Source organism: Gopherus evgoodei, chromosome 2 (assembly GCF_007399415.2).
Source record: "Gopherus evgoodei ecotype Sinaloan lineage chromosome 2, rGopEvg1_v1.p, whole genome shotgun sequence".
NCBI classification, from domain to species: domain Eukaryota; kingdom Metazoa; phylum Chordata; order Testudines; family Testudinidae; genus Gopherus; species Gopherus evgoodei.
The window spans coordinates 273,509,892-273,526,642 of NC_044323.1; the positions used below are offsets into that span (position 1 = coordinate 273,509,892).

Consider the following 16,751-nt stretch of genomic DNA (forward strand, 5'->3'; position numbering starts at 1 on the left):
CAGTATACTTTTAATGTAACACCTAATCTGTGTGGAGCTGCCTCCAAAATTTTCTTCTAGGATCTTTAGATGTGTGTGGTTGTATAGTTTCCAGGAACAGAGCTCAAATGCCCATTAAATTGTGTGAACTTCAGCTAAGTTTTGACCTCATAGCACATCTTGGTACTCACTCTGAATCCCACTCTTCCTCACTCCAGTAGCTGTCCTTGTCTACTCATTTTCATAATTCAGTTTAACCTTTTAATAAAAATTACTGACCCCACCCTCTTCTGTTCCCACAAATCTTTTTTTAAGTCTCTTTACAACAAGAACCCCCCCACTTTTCCCCCGCCTACCTTCATAAACACAAATAGCAGAGTACTCTCAGTAATTTTTTATGTTCTGCAGACAATACATTGCACAGATGCTATACTGTTAGGCCAGCCATATCTTCAGTGTATTTGCTGCATTCGTAGATTTTAAGACCAGAAGGGACCATTTGATCATCTATTCTGATCTCCTTTACGTCACAGGCCATACATTTCACTTGTTACCTATATGTGAAGCACAGTTCATACAAGCTGATGTACTGCTTCTAGTATAGACCTGCCCAGAGTCACTGATTTCCTCGCAGTGTTGGACATTCTTGCCTCCTAGGGGAATAGGAATAAAAACTGGTGATGGCCTTATCCCTCCATTTCTCACGTTGAATGTTGGTGGTTAGAAATGTCCTCAACAGTGCATTCTAAATGCTGTTGGACAAGCCACTGTATTATCTTACCTCTTCTTATTTCTCTAATGCAGAAAACGAGAAGGCATAGTGCATCATTTATTTTGCAGTCCTGGGCTGATGGAGACGTTTTTATTTTTTGCAGATCATGATTGCAAGAAAAGCCGATATATTTCTATATTATCCTTTTTGAAAAATTGAGAACATTCTGTAATTTTCACAGGACAATGCTTTTGACTCTTTGCTCAGATATAATAGTTATTGCTTTTTCTTGGTACCATAGCTATGAATAATTATGCAGTAATGTTCATTTGAAAATGCTGTTTGCCTGAATTTTTAAGGCAATATAGGTATGTTTACACAGTGTTTCTGATGTTTATAACTCTAATCTACAGTAATCAGAACATTGGCTGCAGTGAGCAAATTGATATGATTATAGGAAGTTACTTATGTTATAGTGTAGAGTTGTGGTTCCATTATAAAACCATATTTTAAGGGTGTACAGTGTAAGTGTTGAAAACTGGCTCCAGTTGTTCAGCTTGATATTTAGGATTTCTGCTGAAGAATGTATTTTCCTCAAACTTCTTCTTCATTTCCTACAAATAAATAGCTTAGTTATTTTAAAAATATACCTGTTTCAAAAAACAAACAAACCACAAGGTTTTTGTGCATTGGTATAACTCAGATAATTGTGATGTGTAAAAATGGTATTTAGCAGACATGTCAATTATGTATAGTAATTTTAGTTTTTACTCATATTAAAAAAAGAAGCTTTTAGAACATTTTATGCATACTTATTATGATAAACTAGAGATGCTCTGACAGTTGTGTGTAATTATCTGTACTAGTAGAGTGAAACTGTTCTAAAAGTTGTATATTCAGTCTACTAGACACAGTACAATGCATATTTGAAAGAAGGCCATCAGAAACTTGCTGGAAAATGTATTTTTCCTGATACCACAGCCTGAATGCTCAAGTAAATAGGTAGAGTTACTTCTGTTGTTCTCCTTATTACTAATATTTATTGTCCTGAGAGAGAAATATTGGCAGAAGCAACAGCAGATATCTGAATTTATTTGGAAAACAGAAAATACAAAAAGATATGTCTTCTCTTGAGAGTGGAGAGTAGCCCACTGTGGTTATTTATTGGAGTACACAATTAATTTCAGATTTTATAATTATATGGAGATATTGTTAGCCTTGCTGGATTTAGGTTGAGTTGAGATTTGCAGTTATAATGTGAATTAAATCATTGTATCAGGCATGAAACAGAAAATACAATATATGTGAATCCAGCAGTTCTCCATCTCTTAACTTTCCCTTGATTTTAAAAAGCAAACTTTTCACTGTTGGGAATGCTGCTTCTGCTTAATTCAACTCAGCATGATACCAGTAGAGACAAGTCTTGTTTGACAGTGAACAAAAAAAGGAAGGAATGTCTTTAATGTCATCTGAGGAAGTGGGTATTCACCCACGAAAGCTCATGCTCCAAAACGTCTGTTAGTCTATAAGGTGCCACAGGATTCTTTGCTGCTTTTAATAGAAATATACTTTAATCAGCCTCTAATCAACAGCTAAAGAAGAGGAAACCTCGAGCAGGTATGATCTGATTAGATCATGCTATAGGATTTCAGCCAGTCACCAGCATGGATTAGGAGGGAATCCATCCCCATCCTCCCACCCCTTGTATATTCTGGGAAGGTTTTTTAAATCTCCTTCCTCTGAAGCATCAGTGATGACTACAGCTGGAGATGGTACACTGGGTGGGATGGGCCAGGGCTCTGAGGTATTGCTGAGCATTTGAGCATTCTCTCTCTCAGATGCTAGGCTGGCCAGTTCTTGCTCAGGGTCTAACTGATTGCCAGAACTGAGTTTAGGAAGGAATTTTCCCCCAGGTCAGATTGACCATGACCTTGGGGTTTTTTGCCTTCTCTGTAGCATGTGGGTGCAAGTCACTTGCCAGAATTATCTAGGGATATCTCCCATAATAATATCCTTGCCATTGTGGGAGCATCAGGATTGGTTTACTCCATGCCCTCTGTTCTCTACCTGTGGCACATAATAGCCTAGTCTCATGTGGGTCTCATTTACTTTTGGTCTCATTTCCATTGTTGGGCTTAATGTGTGAGTTGTGGTGGCCTGTGATGTACAAAGAGGTCAGACTAGATGTTCTAGAGGTCCTTCCTAGCTTTGAACTCTCTGACTATAGGAGTAATATTGAGTGCACTGTTTTTGCTCTTTCTACAGGTAGGCGCCTTATTTGTTTTGCCTTGCAATGTAAGCAACATGTTGATTCCCTCTCCTGGCCAGCTGAGTACAAAAAAATGGAAGGAACATATGGCCAAAAAACCAAAGGTCATAACCAGTAAGTAATGTATGTGTAGGGATGTTGTGTTTATGTGTGCATCAGGAGTATATACTATAAGTAGGCTTGGCCGAATTTGGTTTTTATTTTATTTCAACACATAATATCAGTGTTTGTTTTTAAGCATTTTTTTTTCTGCTTCTTGTTAATTTAAATTTTCATAGTTGCAGGGAATTGGTGTGTGTGGGGGTCAGACAATAATTCTTATTGACAGTAGATACTGAGATTCAAAAAATTAAAGCTTTATAACCATTAAAATGCAAATTGTCAACATTGCATATCAAAATATACAAAGTAAATATTCTTAAATTAAACTGTAGTAAGTTCTCAAGCAGAATTTTTCTTTCTTTGCCTAACTAAATTTTGATTGTTATTGATTGAAATATTTTTTGTGTATGTGGTGAAAATGACATTTACCAATAAAAATCTAATCCTTTCAAGCCTAAATATAAAGTTATTAGCACGAATATAGAATAGTTGCATTACTTCAAAATGGAGCTGCACTGGGACTAGCAACAGTGACAGAATCTCCATAACACACAAAAGGCCGTAGTTATTATAAGTTCAACTCTGCAATATGCAGAACAGAGAAAAATTAAAAATAACCTGTGCAAGTTATGTAGTGGGTCCAACCAGCCCTGAGATCAGGGGAATGTAAATCTTCAGGTTCAGCTGAGGATCCAGCTCCTATGTCTCTCCTTTCCTTTTTATTTAAAAAAGATGAAATCCTCATTTTACAAATTAATTCAAGGCCATTGGTTTATGTTAATAGTGATATGATACACTGTAGTTAGCTAACAATGATAATAGCTGTGAAAGTTGTCAGAATCTTTGGTCAGTATAACTGAACAAGTTACTTATGCCCCAAGATTTTGACCGTACTCTCTACAAATTTGTAATTAGATTATCATGGACTCTTTCCAATCCACTCTCTCCATTTGTGCTATACAAACACGTATGGAAACATGGTCTCTTTCCTGAAGAGTTTACAGTCTAAGAAGACAAGTGACATAGGTTTATGGGAAGAGGCATATGATCAGATAATTCAGTATGCGCATACATTTGTAGTCCTCAAAATATATGATAAATGAAGTGTCAACTATGCTCATCTGGCCCCTGCCTGTTATGTCAGTCTCTTCAGGAAGAGATTGAAGGAGGAAACGATAGTGGTCTTACAAATCTGTTAACGGAAGACATCCATCTACATGGGGCAAGCATGGAATAGACAAGGTGACATTTGCATGAGAAGCAGCCACCTCTGCCTATTTGTCATCATTGGCAAAGAGGAGGATATATGAGGATAAATGACAGGGAGAGAGGATCAGGGTTGTGAAGGGCCTTCAAAGTGAGGGCAGGAAGCTTAATGCTGTGAAACATAGGCTGGGCTGGGTGGGGAAGGGAGGGGGAGAGGAAGGGCAGATGTGATGTGATTATAGAGAAGAGTAGCTGTTGGGTTTTCATTGATTGGAGTGACATCACGGATGAAACCAGGTGAGCACAGAAGAACATTTTCATATTGAAGGCTAGTATACCTAGTCTCCCAGCTGTAGTGGAAATACATTGTATACCACTTTCTCCAAAGCCTAGCTATCCTGTTTATAGTAAATTGAATAGGTGCTGGTCCACAATCTCTTAATTATATGAGAGAGGTACAGTGCTTCATCAAGTTTACAATATAAAAGAAGACGTGAAAACACCCTTTCTTGACATCTCAAAATGTGTGTGTCTTGAGATGAAGAGAATACTGGAGGCGGGGACATAAAGAGAATACATAGCAAGAATGGATGTCTTGAATTTAATCCTTGTGCACCAATAGATACGAATTTGATTTTTCTCCCTAATTTAAATTAAAACTGTTCTAGAAAACATTACAGTATTTTATACAATATTAATACAGATTATTTGTTGAACTTTGAGTTCTTAAATCTGTCTAAAATATTATTTGTTGAGACAGTGTTATATATGCCTCAATCCAAGAGGGATAACAAAGCTTGAAGGTAGTGTTAAGTGATTTGATCTTTGAAACTTAATACAATATTCTGAAGTGCTCAATCTCTGAGTTTCTTGTGTTTGCAGACATCTGTCAATTTAACAGTTTGTATAAAACCTGAAATAAATAGTTTCTTCAAAGTTATTACTGTCAAGTTCACAGTGATAAATTTTGTTTTAGTACAATCCATATGATCCATGCTTTTGTTAGGAAATAGAACAGAGTATTTTTCATATGCTTCACAGCAGACATTTCTTGCTATCCTTATACTTTTAATAAAGATTTTAAAATTTAAATATATTTTTATAAATACCCCCTTTGTGAGTAGTATCTGACTCATAATAAAAAGCATTTACAGAAATTTACATAGTTAATGAATAATTCTATTTTCTCTCTTTTTGGGGGAGGAAGAGAATGGTGAGGGTGCCTAACACGTCATAACACATTTCTAAAAAATTAGGATTGTTTCAATCCAAATATTCCAGCAAGGGTTTCCCACTAGCAAAGATTCCATCCACCACCACCATCAGATAGTGTACAGTTTTGCTCCTGTTTTAGGATAGAACTGTAACTTTTTTGCCTCATAACAAGGTAAGATTTAAGGTATTTATTTATCGTCTCATTTGTACTTTACCAACTACATGCAGACATTGCCTCCTACATGGGTATATCCGCAGCATTTAAATAATACACAATTATGTTATCCAGTAGTTCAAGACAGAAAATAAAAAAACAACCAAAAAACGCATCCTTATCCTGTTGAAATTAAAGTGATATGTCAGGCAGAATATGCTAACCCAATCAGATATTGGTAAGGGTACCAGAATTAACCTTGCTAATATTGTAAAAAGTGCCTAGGATTTTTGATGACCACAAGTGGTCAATACCTCATATTTATTTCTTGTCCATAAACATCGTACTAGGATACAGGTTGAAAATTAATGTGAAAGAATCAGTGGCACATCTGGATTTGGTATTTGCACCTGATGCATTTAGAATATTTTTAGAGGTCTCCCATGAAAATACTAAGCACTTTTGATGCTGCTGGCTAATGTGATCTGATGCAATCTCAGCTGGCAAGGCTAGAGGCTATGCAAGTAACACTGTGTTAGAATCTAGAAAATATTATGCAAGAGTACTTATGGCTCCTTAGAGACTAACAAATTTATTTGATCATAAGTTTTTGGGCTACGAAAGCTTATGCTCGCATAAATTTGTAAGTCTCTAAGGTGCCACAAGTACTCTTGTGTTTTTGCAGATACAGACTAATATGCTTGCTACTCTGAAACCTGAAAATATTATGCTTATTTTAAAGACCTTTTTTTTCTGAGAATGGTTCATGATTATCTATTGGTGTTTGCTTAGTTCCAGAAGTTGAGCTTAAAGGAGAGTCTTGCCAATATTATTTCTTGGTACAAGGCAATGGCTTTGGAGGGTGTAAAGCGACTTTGATTCATTCAGCCAATCAGATCAATGGCACAGCCACTCTTGCTTTAATAAATGGAAAGCTACAGACAAGCACAGAAGAAACACAGTCAAGTAAGATTTAAACTCTGTTTTTTAAGGTTGTCTGGGGGGTTAGTGGTGGTGACTGACAATATGCGCAATTTATTTACAGTAAAAAGGTGGGAAAAACTAAGGGGAATAGTTACATTTGATAACAAATATTTTTGTTTCAGCAATATGCTTTTTAGTCAGACTTGTAAAAAATTATTTAACATTGATGGAAAAGTTCAGAAGAACTCATAACTTTAAATCTTTAAGTTCAAGTTAAAATGCATGTGATTTCAAAATATTCTATGTGAGATGCACAGCCCATCATTTTGATACCTTCATTGCCACATGGAGCAAAGAGAGTGCTTTATTGTACAACTCCAGTTAAAATGAATACTTAAATGAGACTTGCAAAATTGTCATGAAAATTGACCAGTCCAGCCCAAATTCTAGTTGCCTACCCTTGAGGTGGTGGTGGTTTAAAAAAACAACAACAACAACAACAACAAAAGTAACTATTTCATTCACTTGTCCGAAAATTTTTTATTTTCCCTAGGCAAATAGACAAGTCCAATTTTGCAAGGCTGACTTAGATGACATTCAGATAGAAGTCTGTTCCCTTGTAATTGGAGGAAATAGAAGTGGAATAGAACTGCCTGCCTGATCATAATAGTTTATCCTAGTCAGATGAAAAAGGTGGTGGGGAAAATCCTAAAGTCCTTCCCAACATGTTATAGAAATTGGGAACAATAGATTATTTTCAAACATCAAATGCAGTAGTCTGTTTACCTCCTATGCTTGTTAATTATATTAACTGCAATAACATATCAACATTAAAAGTCTGACTTTAATGCATAACAGCATGGAAATTCAAAGCTAAGGATTAGGTAGATATTTCATCCAAATCATGCTTATTTATTACAGCATGTAATATAGAAAAAGATTGCCAGGGACGTGGAGATCTCCTTGATAGTTGTGCACAATAAAGTGACTTTGGGTGGATTTTCAGCCTTTGATATTAATTTCCGTGCTTCAACAGGATTCAGACAAATACTAAATTCTAGCTGTGGCTTTCTTAATACGAAATGTGTAGTGTTGCGTGAAGATAGCTCCTTTAAGAAATAAACATGAACTGGTGATTTTCTAAGTCATATGATACATACCCAAGAATGACTTTCTCATAATCCATACAGGCTTTTGTACTGGTGACTACTTCAGTTCTCTTCCACATTTCTATGGAGAGCAGATTCTACAGAGAGAAAAGAAACTGGCTTATGTCCAAGCATTTGCCTTGAAAGAATGTCTCAGTAAGTAATGGAGAGAATATTGGGTTAAATTGCCACTGGATCTCAATATCGATATTCAACAAATATATCTTCATTTTGAATTTGATGTGACAGTGTTTACTTTATAAAGTCCAGGGAAGATAGTGTATGAAGAAGGAATAGAAACATTTAATATTGTTAGGAAACAATTAGTAATATATCTGTGATGACTTGTTGCTATGTTTTTTTTAAACCTTAGAGATGAAAGAGCTCTGGTTTTTATTTTGATGTTTTAGAGTAAATATGTTATGGAGAGCAACCAGGTTTTATTGTTGAAAAGATGATTTCATAAAGAAACTGTTGTGCTGATTCAGTACTCTGCTACTTTGCAGTTGTTTTTGTTAATCTCCAGCAGTGTATCTTTATCTCTTCCTCTCTCTCTTTTATTTTTTTAATGGGGGAGGCAGAATGTCTATTAGAGATTCATGTTTATTGTAAGTGGGTGTATCATTGTAAACCGGACTGAAAGGTTTTTCTCTTTAAGTGACTCAAATTTGGATGGGTAAGGAACATTTTGTTTGTCCCTTGATATTTAATCTAGTTTCATTGATCGAGCAGATTTAATTAAATGAAAATGTACCTTGGAGAGACTGCAGTTTTAATAGCCTGATCATAATGTAAATGGTTTGCAGTTAACAGGAAGTCACTAGACTGAAAATAACTTTTGTCATAAAAAGCACTTGTGAAAATGGTCTCTGAACTTCAGCCTTCCCAATGTTCCACATGTGCTGATGGAATAAACTAGTAACATGTCCCTAAAGTATACAATATTGTATGCCTTGTCAACTAAATTCTCTCCCAACCAGGGTTCAATCTTTCCTAAATGTTTAGCAGCTTGAACAGTAATTTTTTTCCCTGTTTCTTATTGTTTTGCAGAGAGGCGGGAATCAGGCAAGCAACCTTCAACTGTTTCTGCTGAGGAGCTCAAAACCCTGTTAACACTTACTAGGGAACGTTTTTTAGAGTTGTATGACACTAGCCTTCCAAAAACTATTCTGCACAAAGCAATCAACAAAACTAGCCCCTACACAATGACTCATGGTAGGTATCTGTATTAGAAAATTCAACACTGTTTTATTATTTTGTTTTCTGAAAAAGCATCTGCAAACAAGACTTTTTATTCACTTATTGCAATTACATTAAAATGAATGTTAAAGGAATTAATCCAGAGAGAGAGAAAAGTGGGAAATCCATAATATTTGCATTTGTACATTCATATAGCAATTGTTCTCACTTTAGACTATTTACATCTTTTTGGGTATTGCTGACAATGATATTATGATTTCTGTATGATACTGAGAGCTCTTCATTGAATGAATGTACATCTTATATTCTTAAGATTCTTGTCCAGCTTCACTACAAAACCATTCATATGTGAGAAGTAGTACATTTTTTAATATATCACCTTTTTTTTTGTTTTTTTTCCACACTTTCATTGAAGAATTAAGGTGGTATTCTCTCCAAGTAGCCTTTTAAAAATATTTTTACCCCATTAATTCATCTGTTTAATTCCCATGGAAGAATAAGTGCATACATCTGGGATTAGTGGGCATAGTACTAGAATAGCAAGATTATTCTATGGAAGACCCAGCACCTACCATATCATATCAAGTTATAACAAAAAGCTTTCCCATGTTCACAGCTGCTATTTACCTGTGGTATACCTAACACATATCTCTTCAGTCAGAAAATTGTCTGCTAGCAGCAATTATTTAGGCCCACAGCAGTATATGCTGAATACAGTACATTATCTTCTTGTGATGATTTTAACACATGCAGATAGGGACTGTGAATTTTTTTGTATGTGTGGAGACTTCTCTAGAAGCAACCACTAAACACATCACACACAAATGTGCAGGATTCCCTAGCCAGTATAAAACTGAACAAGATGTTCCCTTTTTGAATTATTTATCAAGTAATGTTGCCAGCATCATATATTTAGGTAATACCTTCTTTGTAGATATTATAAAATTGTTCTGTCTTTGCGCCATATTAATTTTAATCTGATATAATTCAGTGGAGTCAGAGATCTCCAATATGATTGCCATGTGATATCCAAACACTATATTACCATGTCTGCACCATAACCTTTCCTCATTACAACTCAATGTGTATTGCTGCAGCATGATGAAAATATCACAGTGTCAGGATGTTGCACCAGGATTATTTTGGGACTGAATTTACTACTGTGTGCTCTTTCTTGCTTGCTTGCTTTATCACTGGGAAGAATCTTCATGACTGGTTCATTTCCTCAGTACTCTTCCTGCTGCCCTAGATGTGCCTGGCAATGTGGAGTGTGCTACTGTGAATGGCTCTGTATTTCCTTCCAAAAAGCAGAGCACATGGATATATATTCAGTTAGAGCCATGTATTCCATGCAACCCTCTTTTGGTGCCTTAAAGACTTGCCAAGGGGCTCTAGAGCCACAGTTTGAGTATCCTCCTATTAGTACTAATAAACCTGGCTCTTAACAGTAATAGCTCTATATTAATCTAACTCTGTTTTATTTTTTCCCCTCTTAGAACCTGAATTAATAGCACCCAATCCTTTGGAGTGGCCAGAAAGAAGTGTTCTTCAGAATTTGGAAAATTTTGAAAAAATTAAACAAAAAATGAGGTAATTATAAATACTGTGTATTTTCTAAACAGATGACATTAAAGATCGTTCTATAAGATCTGTGAATGCTGACAGAGGTTTTGTAAATCTCATAAAATATGTTTAAGAGTCCTGCAGAAATGAAGAGAGAAGGGAAATTTTATGTAAGGTTGAAACTGGGTCCCTGGTCCTCTGCCATTTTGAAAAGGTATTGCGGAAGTGTTTCAGTATTTGAGTGAGCATTATGCAGCCTTTTGATAGAGCACAGTTCTAAATTTGTGAAGTTCCAGTAGGCACAATTGAGTGGGTAAAAGATAAAGGCCATAGCCACACTAAGAACTGGTGCATAAAGGGGTCAAATTTGCGCAACAAGTGGCACAAGCTGTAATGTAAACACAGTGGAGCAGTTTTTGCCACTATGTCCCAATATAGACGCACCATTAATCTTTTCGTGTTGCTTCATTTAAGGTCAGGGTCATAACATTTTAAAAGCATAAGAGAATTAAGAGAGGTTTGGAAAATGTTCATTATTTAGGCTCGGGTTGAAATGCTGCTCCTTTGGGTCTTTTACAGCCACATGTGATTAGGTATTTAACTTATTCTTATAATTTATTTCATTTCACCCTAACTCCCAATTGCTTTTTCTCGGTCTTTGTTCTGTTGTGGATCTTTAACATTTTACTGAATGAGCTTACAATCAGTTTTCCAAATGAATTATCATGGGTTGCTTTTTTCTTTCAATTTACAAAGTCCCAGGGTGGCATGGCCTACATCAGAGTGTTGGGAGGAATGTCTCACTTGCAACCTCAACTTAGAGCTATGCTTTCTTGTGCCTTTTCAAAATACTGTCCTTGCCTCTCAAAACAGATAAGATTATTTTTCTGCTAACCATAGCTTTTGACAGGAATCTCAAGGACCTTTCTATCTCTTAGATTCAGTGAATATCACACAAGTCCTAGGTGAAATAAATTTATTTTATCTTGTTCCCCATTGGTGAGTTTTACTCTTCCTAAGGCAGCATGGCAAAGGTTTTCAGTATTAGAAGAGGAGACAGTTTGCTGTCCTTGAATTAGGAGCATTGAAAGAATTATGAGGGGAAGGTTGTACAATACTTTCCCTTTAGTTCTTACCTTTAACTATGCTATAAATCTCTCTTTCATGAGAATTAATTTAATCTTCAAATATATAAAATTTGCCCACAGGCTTGGGAATCTGAATGTCAGCTTTCCATCCCAGGGTTAAATTTATCAGCTGAGCTGTAAAATCTTGATGATAATAATTTATATTGAGAAGACTGGTAGAGCCTTGACATTGAAACCATTTTATTATGAGCTTTTCAATAAATATTTTGAAATGCTAGTTCCAGTAGTATTACACTGGAGATAAACCATTTTTAATTGCTCCAAACTAACAATTACTCTTGGCAGGAGAGATTTACTTTATTGTTTGTTTGTTTGTTTGTGTTTTCCCCCAGAGTTTCAATGTTGGCGCATTCCTCTGAGCAATTACTGGGCCATAAAGATGATCAGAGGGAATCACTGACATTGCTGGATGCTAAAGAGCTACTGAAATATTTCACTCCAGAGGGGTTACCTATTGGGGATCTTCAGCCATTACAAATTCAAAAGAGGTAAGGCCTTAGAATGCACAAAACCTGAGGGCAAAATTCAGGACTGATGTAAGCAGGCACAGCTAATGACTCCATTGCTGGGAATGAATTTGGCCCTCAGAATCTCGTGCTCGGTTTTGCTGCTCACAGTTGTGTAAATGATGATTTATATTGTTGGTGATGATGGAGAATAGGCTTTGAATATGTCAGAGTTGTCCCAAATAAGCACCAATGATTAACCTAAGTAGCTTTTCCATTGTAGTTGAAAGTATGAGGGGTTTTAAATCTTATCCCCTGCGGATGGGGAGAGCCATACGTTTTCTAGCATCTGACAGAGAGCACTTGGTGGATAGGAACAAGGAGACTGTACCATTTGTAGGGGACAGCATGATAGCATGGATGGAGGAGAGAAAGGGGGGAGCAAGGTGAAAAGCTTGTGGAGACGATAATGATGGGAACCATACAAGATAATACTTAGCTCTTATAAAGCTCTCATCTTACATAGACTCCAAAGCACTTTACGAAGGAAAAGGGAAAAAATCCTGCCAAGTTTACAGATAGGGAAGCAAAGGCACAGAGAAGTGAAGTGACCTGCCTATGGTCACACAGCAGGCCAGTGGCAAAGTCAGGATTAGAACCCAATTCTCCTGAGTCCTAGGCAGCCCCTGATCGCTGGAGCTGGCTGCCTAATGGACCGTGATAGGGCAGGAGGCACATCAAGGGGGGCACATGAGGGCAAAAATGTAAGTAAGGGCAAGATTATAAAGGATCTAGTATGGGTGGATCATCAGATTTGGTGCAGAACAAATGACAAGACAAGAGTGGGAGGCAACTGGGTATTGGTGAAGAAGAGCCAAAGTGGTGATTGGAAACCAGTGTTTGATAAAAATCAAGTCTGGAGTGAGGGAGACAATGAGTGGAGAGGTCAGATCAAAATTGGAGCTTGATAATTAAACCTATTTTCTCCATGGAACGTGGTGTTGTATATTAAATGGAGTTACTTTGTGTTCCCATCCCTCACTTCCTTTTAAACACAATTTTCAACACAATTCAGCTCACAAAAGGATACTGATGACCGCTTGCATCATTATCACTGCAGAATTGTCCTAAGAATGTACCAGCTCAAGTACAAAAATCGACGTGTCCTCTCTGTACCATAATGATTGATGGTAAAGAAAAAAATATTTACTCATGTCCAAAAAAATTACTTTCCCCAAAAGAATGGGCAAGTAGAATTTTGCAAGACTGATTTAAATGGCACTTCATGTATTTTAAGTGCATTTGTAAACATTAATTCTCTCTGAGAGACTTCCACAGATCCTCAGTGTGAGTTGTCAGCTGTCTGTAGCTATAGGGGGCAGAATCAGATCTGACTGGAGGGCTGATGAGGGAGTAGCCCCCACCTTCCGAAGACCCCATTAGTTTTATTCTGCCTCCTGTAGCTACTGGCGGGGCTGCCGAGAGTGGGTTCGGGCCCCAGTGAAAAAAATTTCTGGGCCCCCCAGCAAGGGTGCACTGGCTAAACAGGGCCAACAAAGCTAGGCCCTGGGCCCCCTTCCGGACCGCCAAGCCCTGGTAATTTGCACCAGCTTCCCCCCCCCAATCTCATCAGCCCTGGCTACTGACAGAGCTGTAAAATCCAGCATCTAATATGTGAGAGAGAACTTTTGTTAATTAGTCATTTGGATAGCATTTGGTCTAATTTGGACATATTGGATACCCTAAAAAAAGGGTGAAGGGCTCGAAGAGGCACTTTGTCTCCTCTCTGGAAGTTATGACAGCAACCCCTCCCCTGCCCAGTGTCAGATAATGGGCTAGGAGAATGGTGGAGAAGGGCCCCAAAAAGAGGAGACCAATGGCAGTGTTCCTTCTGCCCCATACCAGAGCGTGTAAAAGCACATGTTTGTGCTTTGTGCACTCCATCCTTCTCATCGACTGGGACCAGGAGGGGTTCGCTTTGACTCTTTTTTTTCTCTGACTAAGTAAGCAATCATGGGACAAGAGGAAAGGTTCTCTCATAGATCAGTAACTGGTTAAAAGACAGGAAACAAAGGGTAGGAATAAATGGTCAATTTTCACAATGGATGGTCCCCCAAGGAGCTGTACTGGCACCTGTGTTATTCAGTGTATTCATAAATGAACTGTAAAAAGTGATGAATAGTAGGGTAGCAAAATGTACAGATGATATACAATGACTCAAGATAGCTAAGTCCACCGCTGACTGAAGAGTTACAAAGGGATCTCACTAAACTGGCCGGCTGGATGACAAGATTGCAGATGAAATTTGATGCTGACAAGTGCAAAGTAATGCACATTGGAAAAAAGAATCCCAACTATACATAGAGAATGGTGGGGTCTAAATTAGCTGTTACCACTCAGAAAAGATCTTGGCGTCATCATGGATAGTTTTCTGAAAACTTCTGCTCAATGTGCAACAATAGTCAAAAAAGCTAACAGTATGTTAGGAATCATTAGGAAAGCGATACATAATAAGACAGAAAATATCATAATGCCACTATATAAATGCATGATGTGCCCACACCTTGAATACTGCATGCAGTTCTGCTCTCCCCATCACAAAAAAGATGTATTAGAATTGGAAAAGGTGCAAAGATGGCAGCGAAAATGATTAGGATGAGGAGAGATTAAAAAGACTGGGAGTGTTCAGTTTAGAAAAGGGATGACTAAGGGGGTGGGGGGATATGATGGAGGTCTATAAAATCATGAATGGTGTAGAGAAAGTGAATATGGAAGTGTCATTAGCCTTTCATGTAACACAAGAACTAGGGGGTCACTCAATGAAATAAATAGTCTTTTTTCCTTTATATAGCTTGGGTCTTTGATCTTGTCCTCATGTAACAGGTGACCAGCAGACAGTAGCTCACTCCTCAGGGCATAGCTTCCAAAGGCTGGTTTACATAATCAGAGGTAGGGAATTTGCATTTGCTTCTCACTAGATATTTCTCAGGAAAACCACCTAACACATTTTTGTTCCAGGAGTCTGTTCTTGTCTTGCACATTGTTCAGTATAGTCTTTTGAATCCCCATCTGTCACATCTCTCCCCCACCCCCACCCCATCCCCGCCGCCTCCCTTGATAGAGGTTACATTCAATCCTGACCAATAATAATACATAACCCATTTATTTAACACAATGGACCCGAAATGGGGGGGTCAGTAAGGTCTCCCAAAGATATGGCCGGAAATTGTTTATGAAAGCAGTGTGTTTTGAAGCATTGGGGTAAACTGCTGGAAAAGCAGTTTTAGAACTGCTATATTCAGAAAATAATTTAAAGATGTGCTGATTGCACACTAGTGGTAGACAATTTAAAATGAAGACTAGCCATAACAAGGAGAGACTTTTACAAAGTTTTTAGTTAATCAATGCAGATGTCTCCAGGATCTTGGCTAAATTACAAAAAAACTGCGTCATTCCAATTAAGTGTGTGAGAGAGATGTGAATAATTTGTTCATTACAAGAGTTCTTTTAATCGCCAATTTTGAAAAAACCTCCAGAGTTGCTTTATAGCCCTGCAGTATTTTGATTCACTTGAATGGTTTGCTTTGAATCACAGTTTAATAAACCCTGAATTTGAAGAGATTTTGCTCTAACTCACTTGTAGTAGTAAGTTGTAGAATCCAAAGGGTTGTGATGAAACTTTACATCTTGAAGTGCTTTTACTGTAACTAGAAAATCTTAGAGCATTACAAAATAATTTGTGTAACTGGGAAGTGCAAAACAAATGCAGGAGGTGTAAGATACTAGAGCAGGACTGGCTAAGTTTTTTGGCCAGAAGGATGAAAGATCTGATAATGGCATATACTGAATATCCCCATCCCATTCAGTCCCAGAGAGAGTGAGTGTGGAGGCACAGCAGTGGAGATTTTCTGAAGCACCCTCCTCCATCACCCTCAATTTGTTTAAAATATGAAATATGCAATATTGATTGAGAATCTCTGTCTGCACCAAGCTTTCTTGCATCACTATGCCAGCGTGCTTGAGTCTTGATCTGGTTGAGCAGCAGCATGTGCTTCTCTGCTAAGATGATCAACAAAGGTGGCAATTGTAAATGTTGTTTAAAGTTTTGGACAGTGGGGGCTGAACTGATCCATTGAAGTGAGTAGAAGTCTGGTGACTCTGAGGAGTTGGATCAGGCTTTTGCCTGCTAAGAGCTGCACTGAATGGCCTTGTTTCTCATTCACTGATGACTAGCCATCTGATGGTAATGAGTTTTTGCCACCACCAATAAGGACTGAATTTGACTAGCTGACCAGGCAGTTCTGTGCTCTTGCTTTACTAAAACTATCAAGTCTCCACCATGCAGCACATTCTAGCTTTAAGAAAAAACCCTAATAGGTACATATTTAACATGCAGGTATTTTTAGCTTAGATTTTTCTTCCTCTTTAGTTTTCTCATGTCTTATTTTTTTTTTGTTCCCCTCCTTGTTTTCCCCCCTTCTTTTCTTTCTCCTCTATTCTGTCATCAATACCTTATCTGTAAAATGGAGATAATGGAACAACAAACACAACTTTTCATTTTGAAAATGGCAAAACTTTTTTGACTCGTGACAACTGACCCTCTCTGTAAACTGTTTTGGTTTTGACAAATTGGTATTTTTCCAACAAAAGAACAGTTAATTGGAAAATTACTGACCAGTTCTAGC

The 16,751-nt window shown here is 37.4% G+C and overlaps 1 protein-coding gene across 5 annotated transcripts in view; it reads left to right on the forward strand.

Annotated features, from left to right (window-relative positions):
- MTBP (MDM2 binding protein) overlaps nt 1–16,751 on the forward strand; it is a 65,920-nt gene that overhangs the window by 26,488 nt on the left and 22,681 nt on the right. For all 5 annotated transcript variants that reach the window (XM_030553762.1, XM_030553758.1, XM_030553760.1 and 2 more), the window contains exons 11-16: nt 2,957–3,074; nt 6,430–6,603; nt 7,752–7,865; nt 8,760–8,924; nt 10,406–10,499; nt 11,953–12,108. In XM_030553762.1, coding sequence (XP_030409622.1) covers nt 2,957–3,074; nt 6,430–6,603; nt 7,752–7,865; nt 8,760–8,924; nt 10,406–10,499; nt 11,953–12,108 — 821 coding nt within the window. The remainder of the gene's footprint in view (nt 1–2,956; nt 3,075–6,429; nt 6,604–7,751; nt 7,866–8,759; nt 8,925–10,405; nt 10,500–11,952; nt 12,109–16,751) is intronic.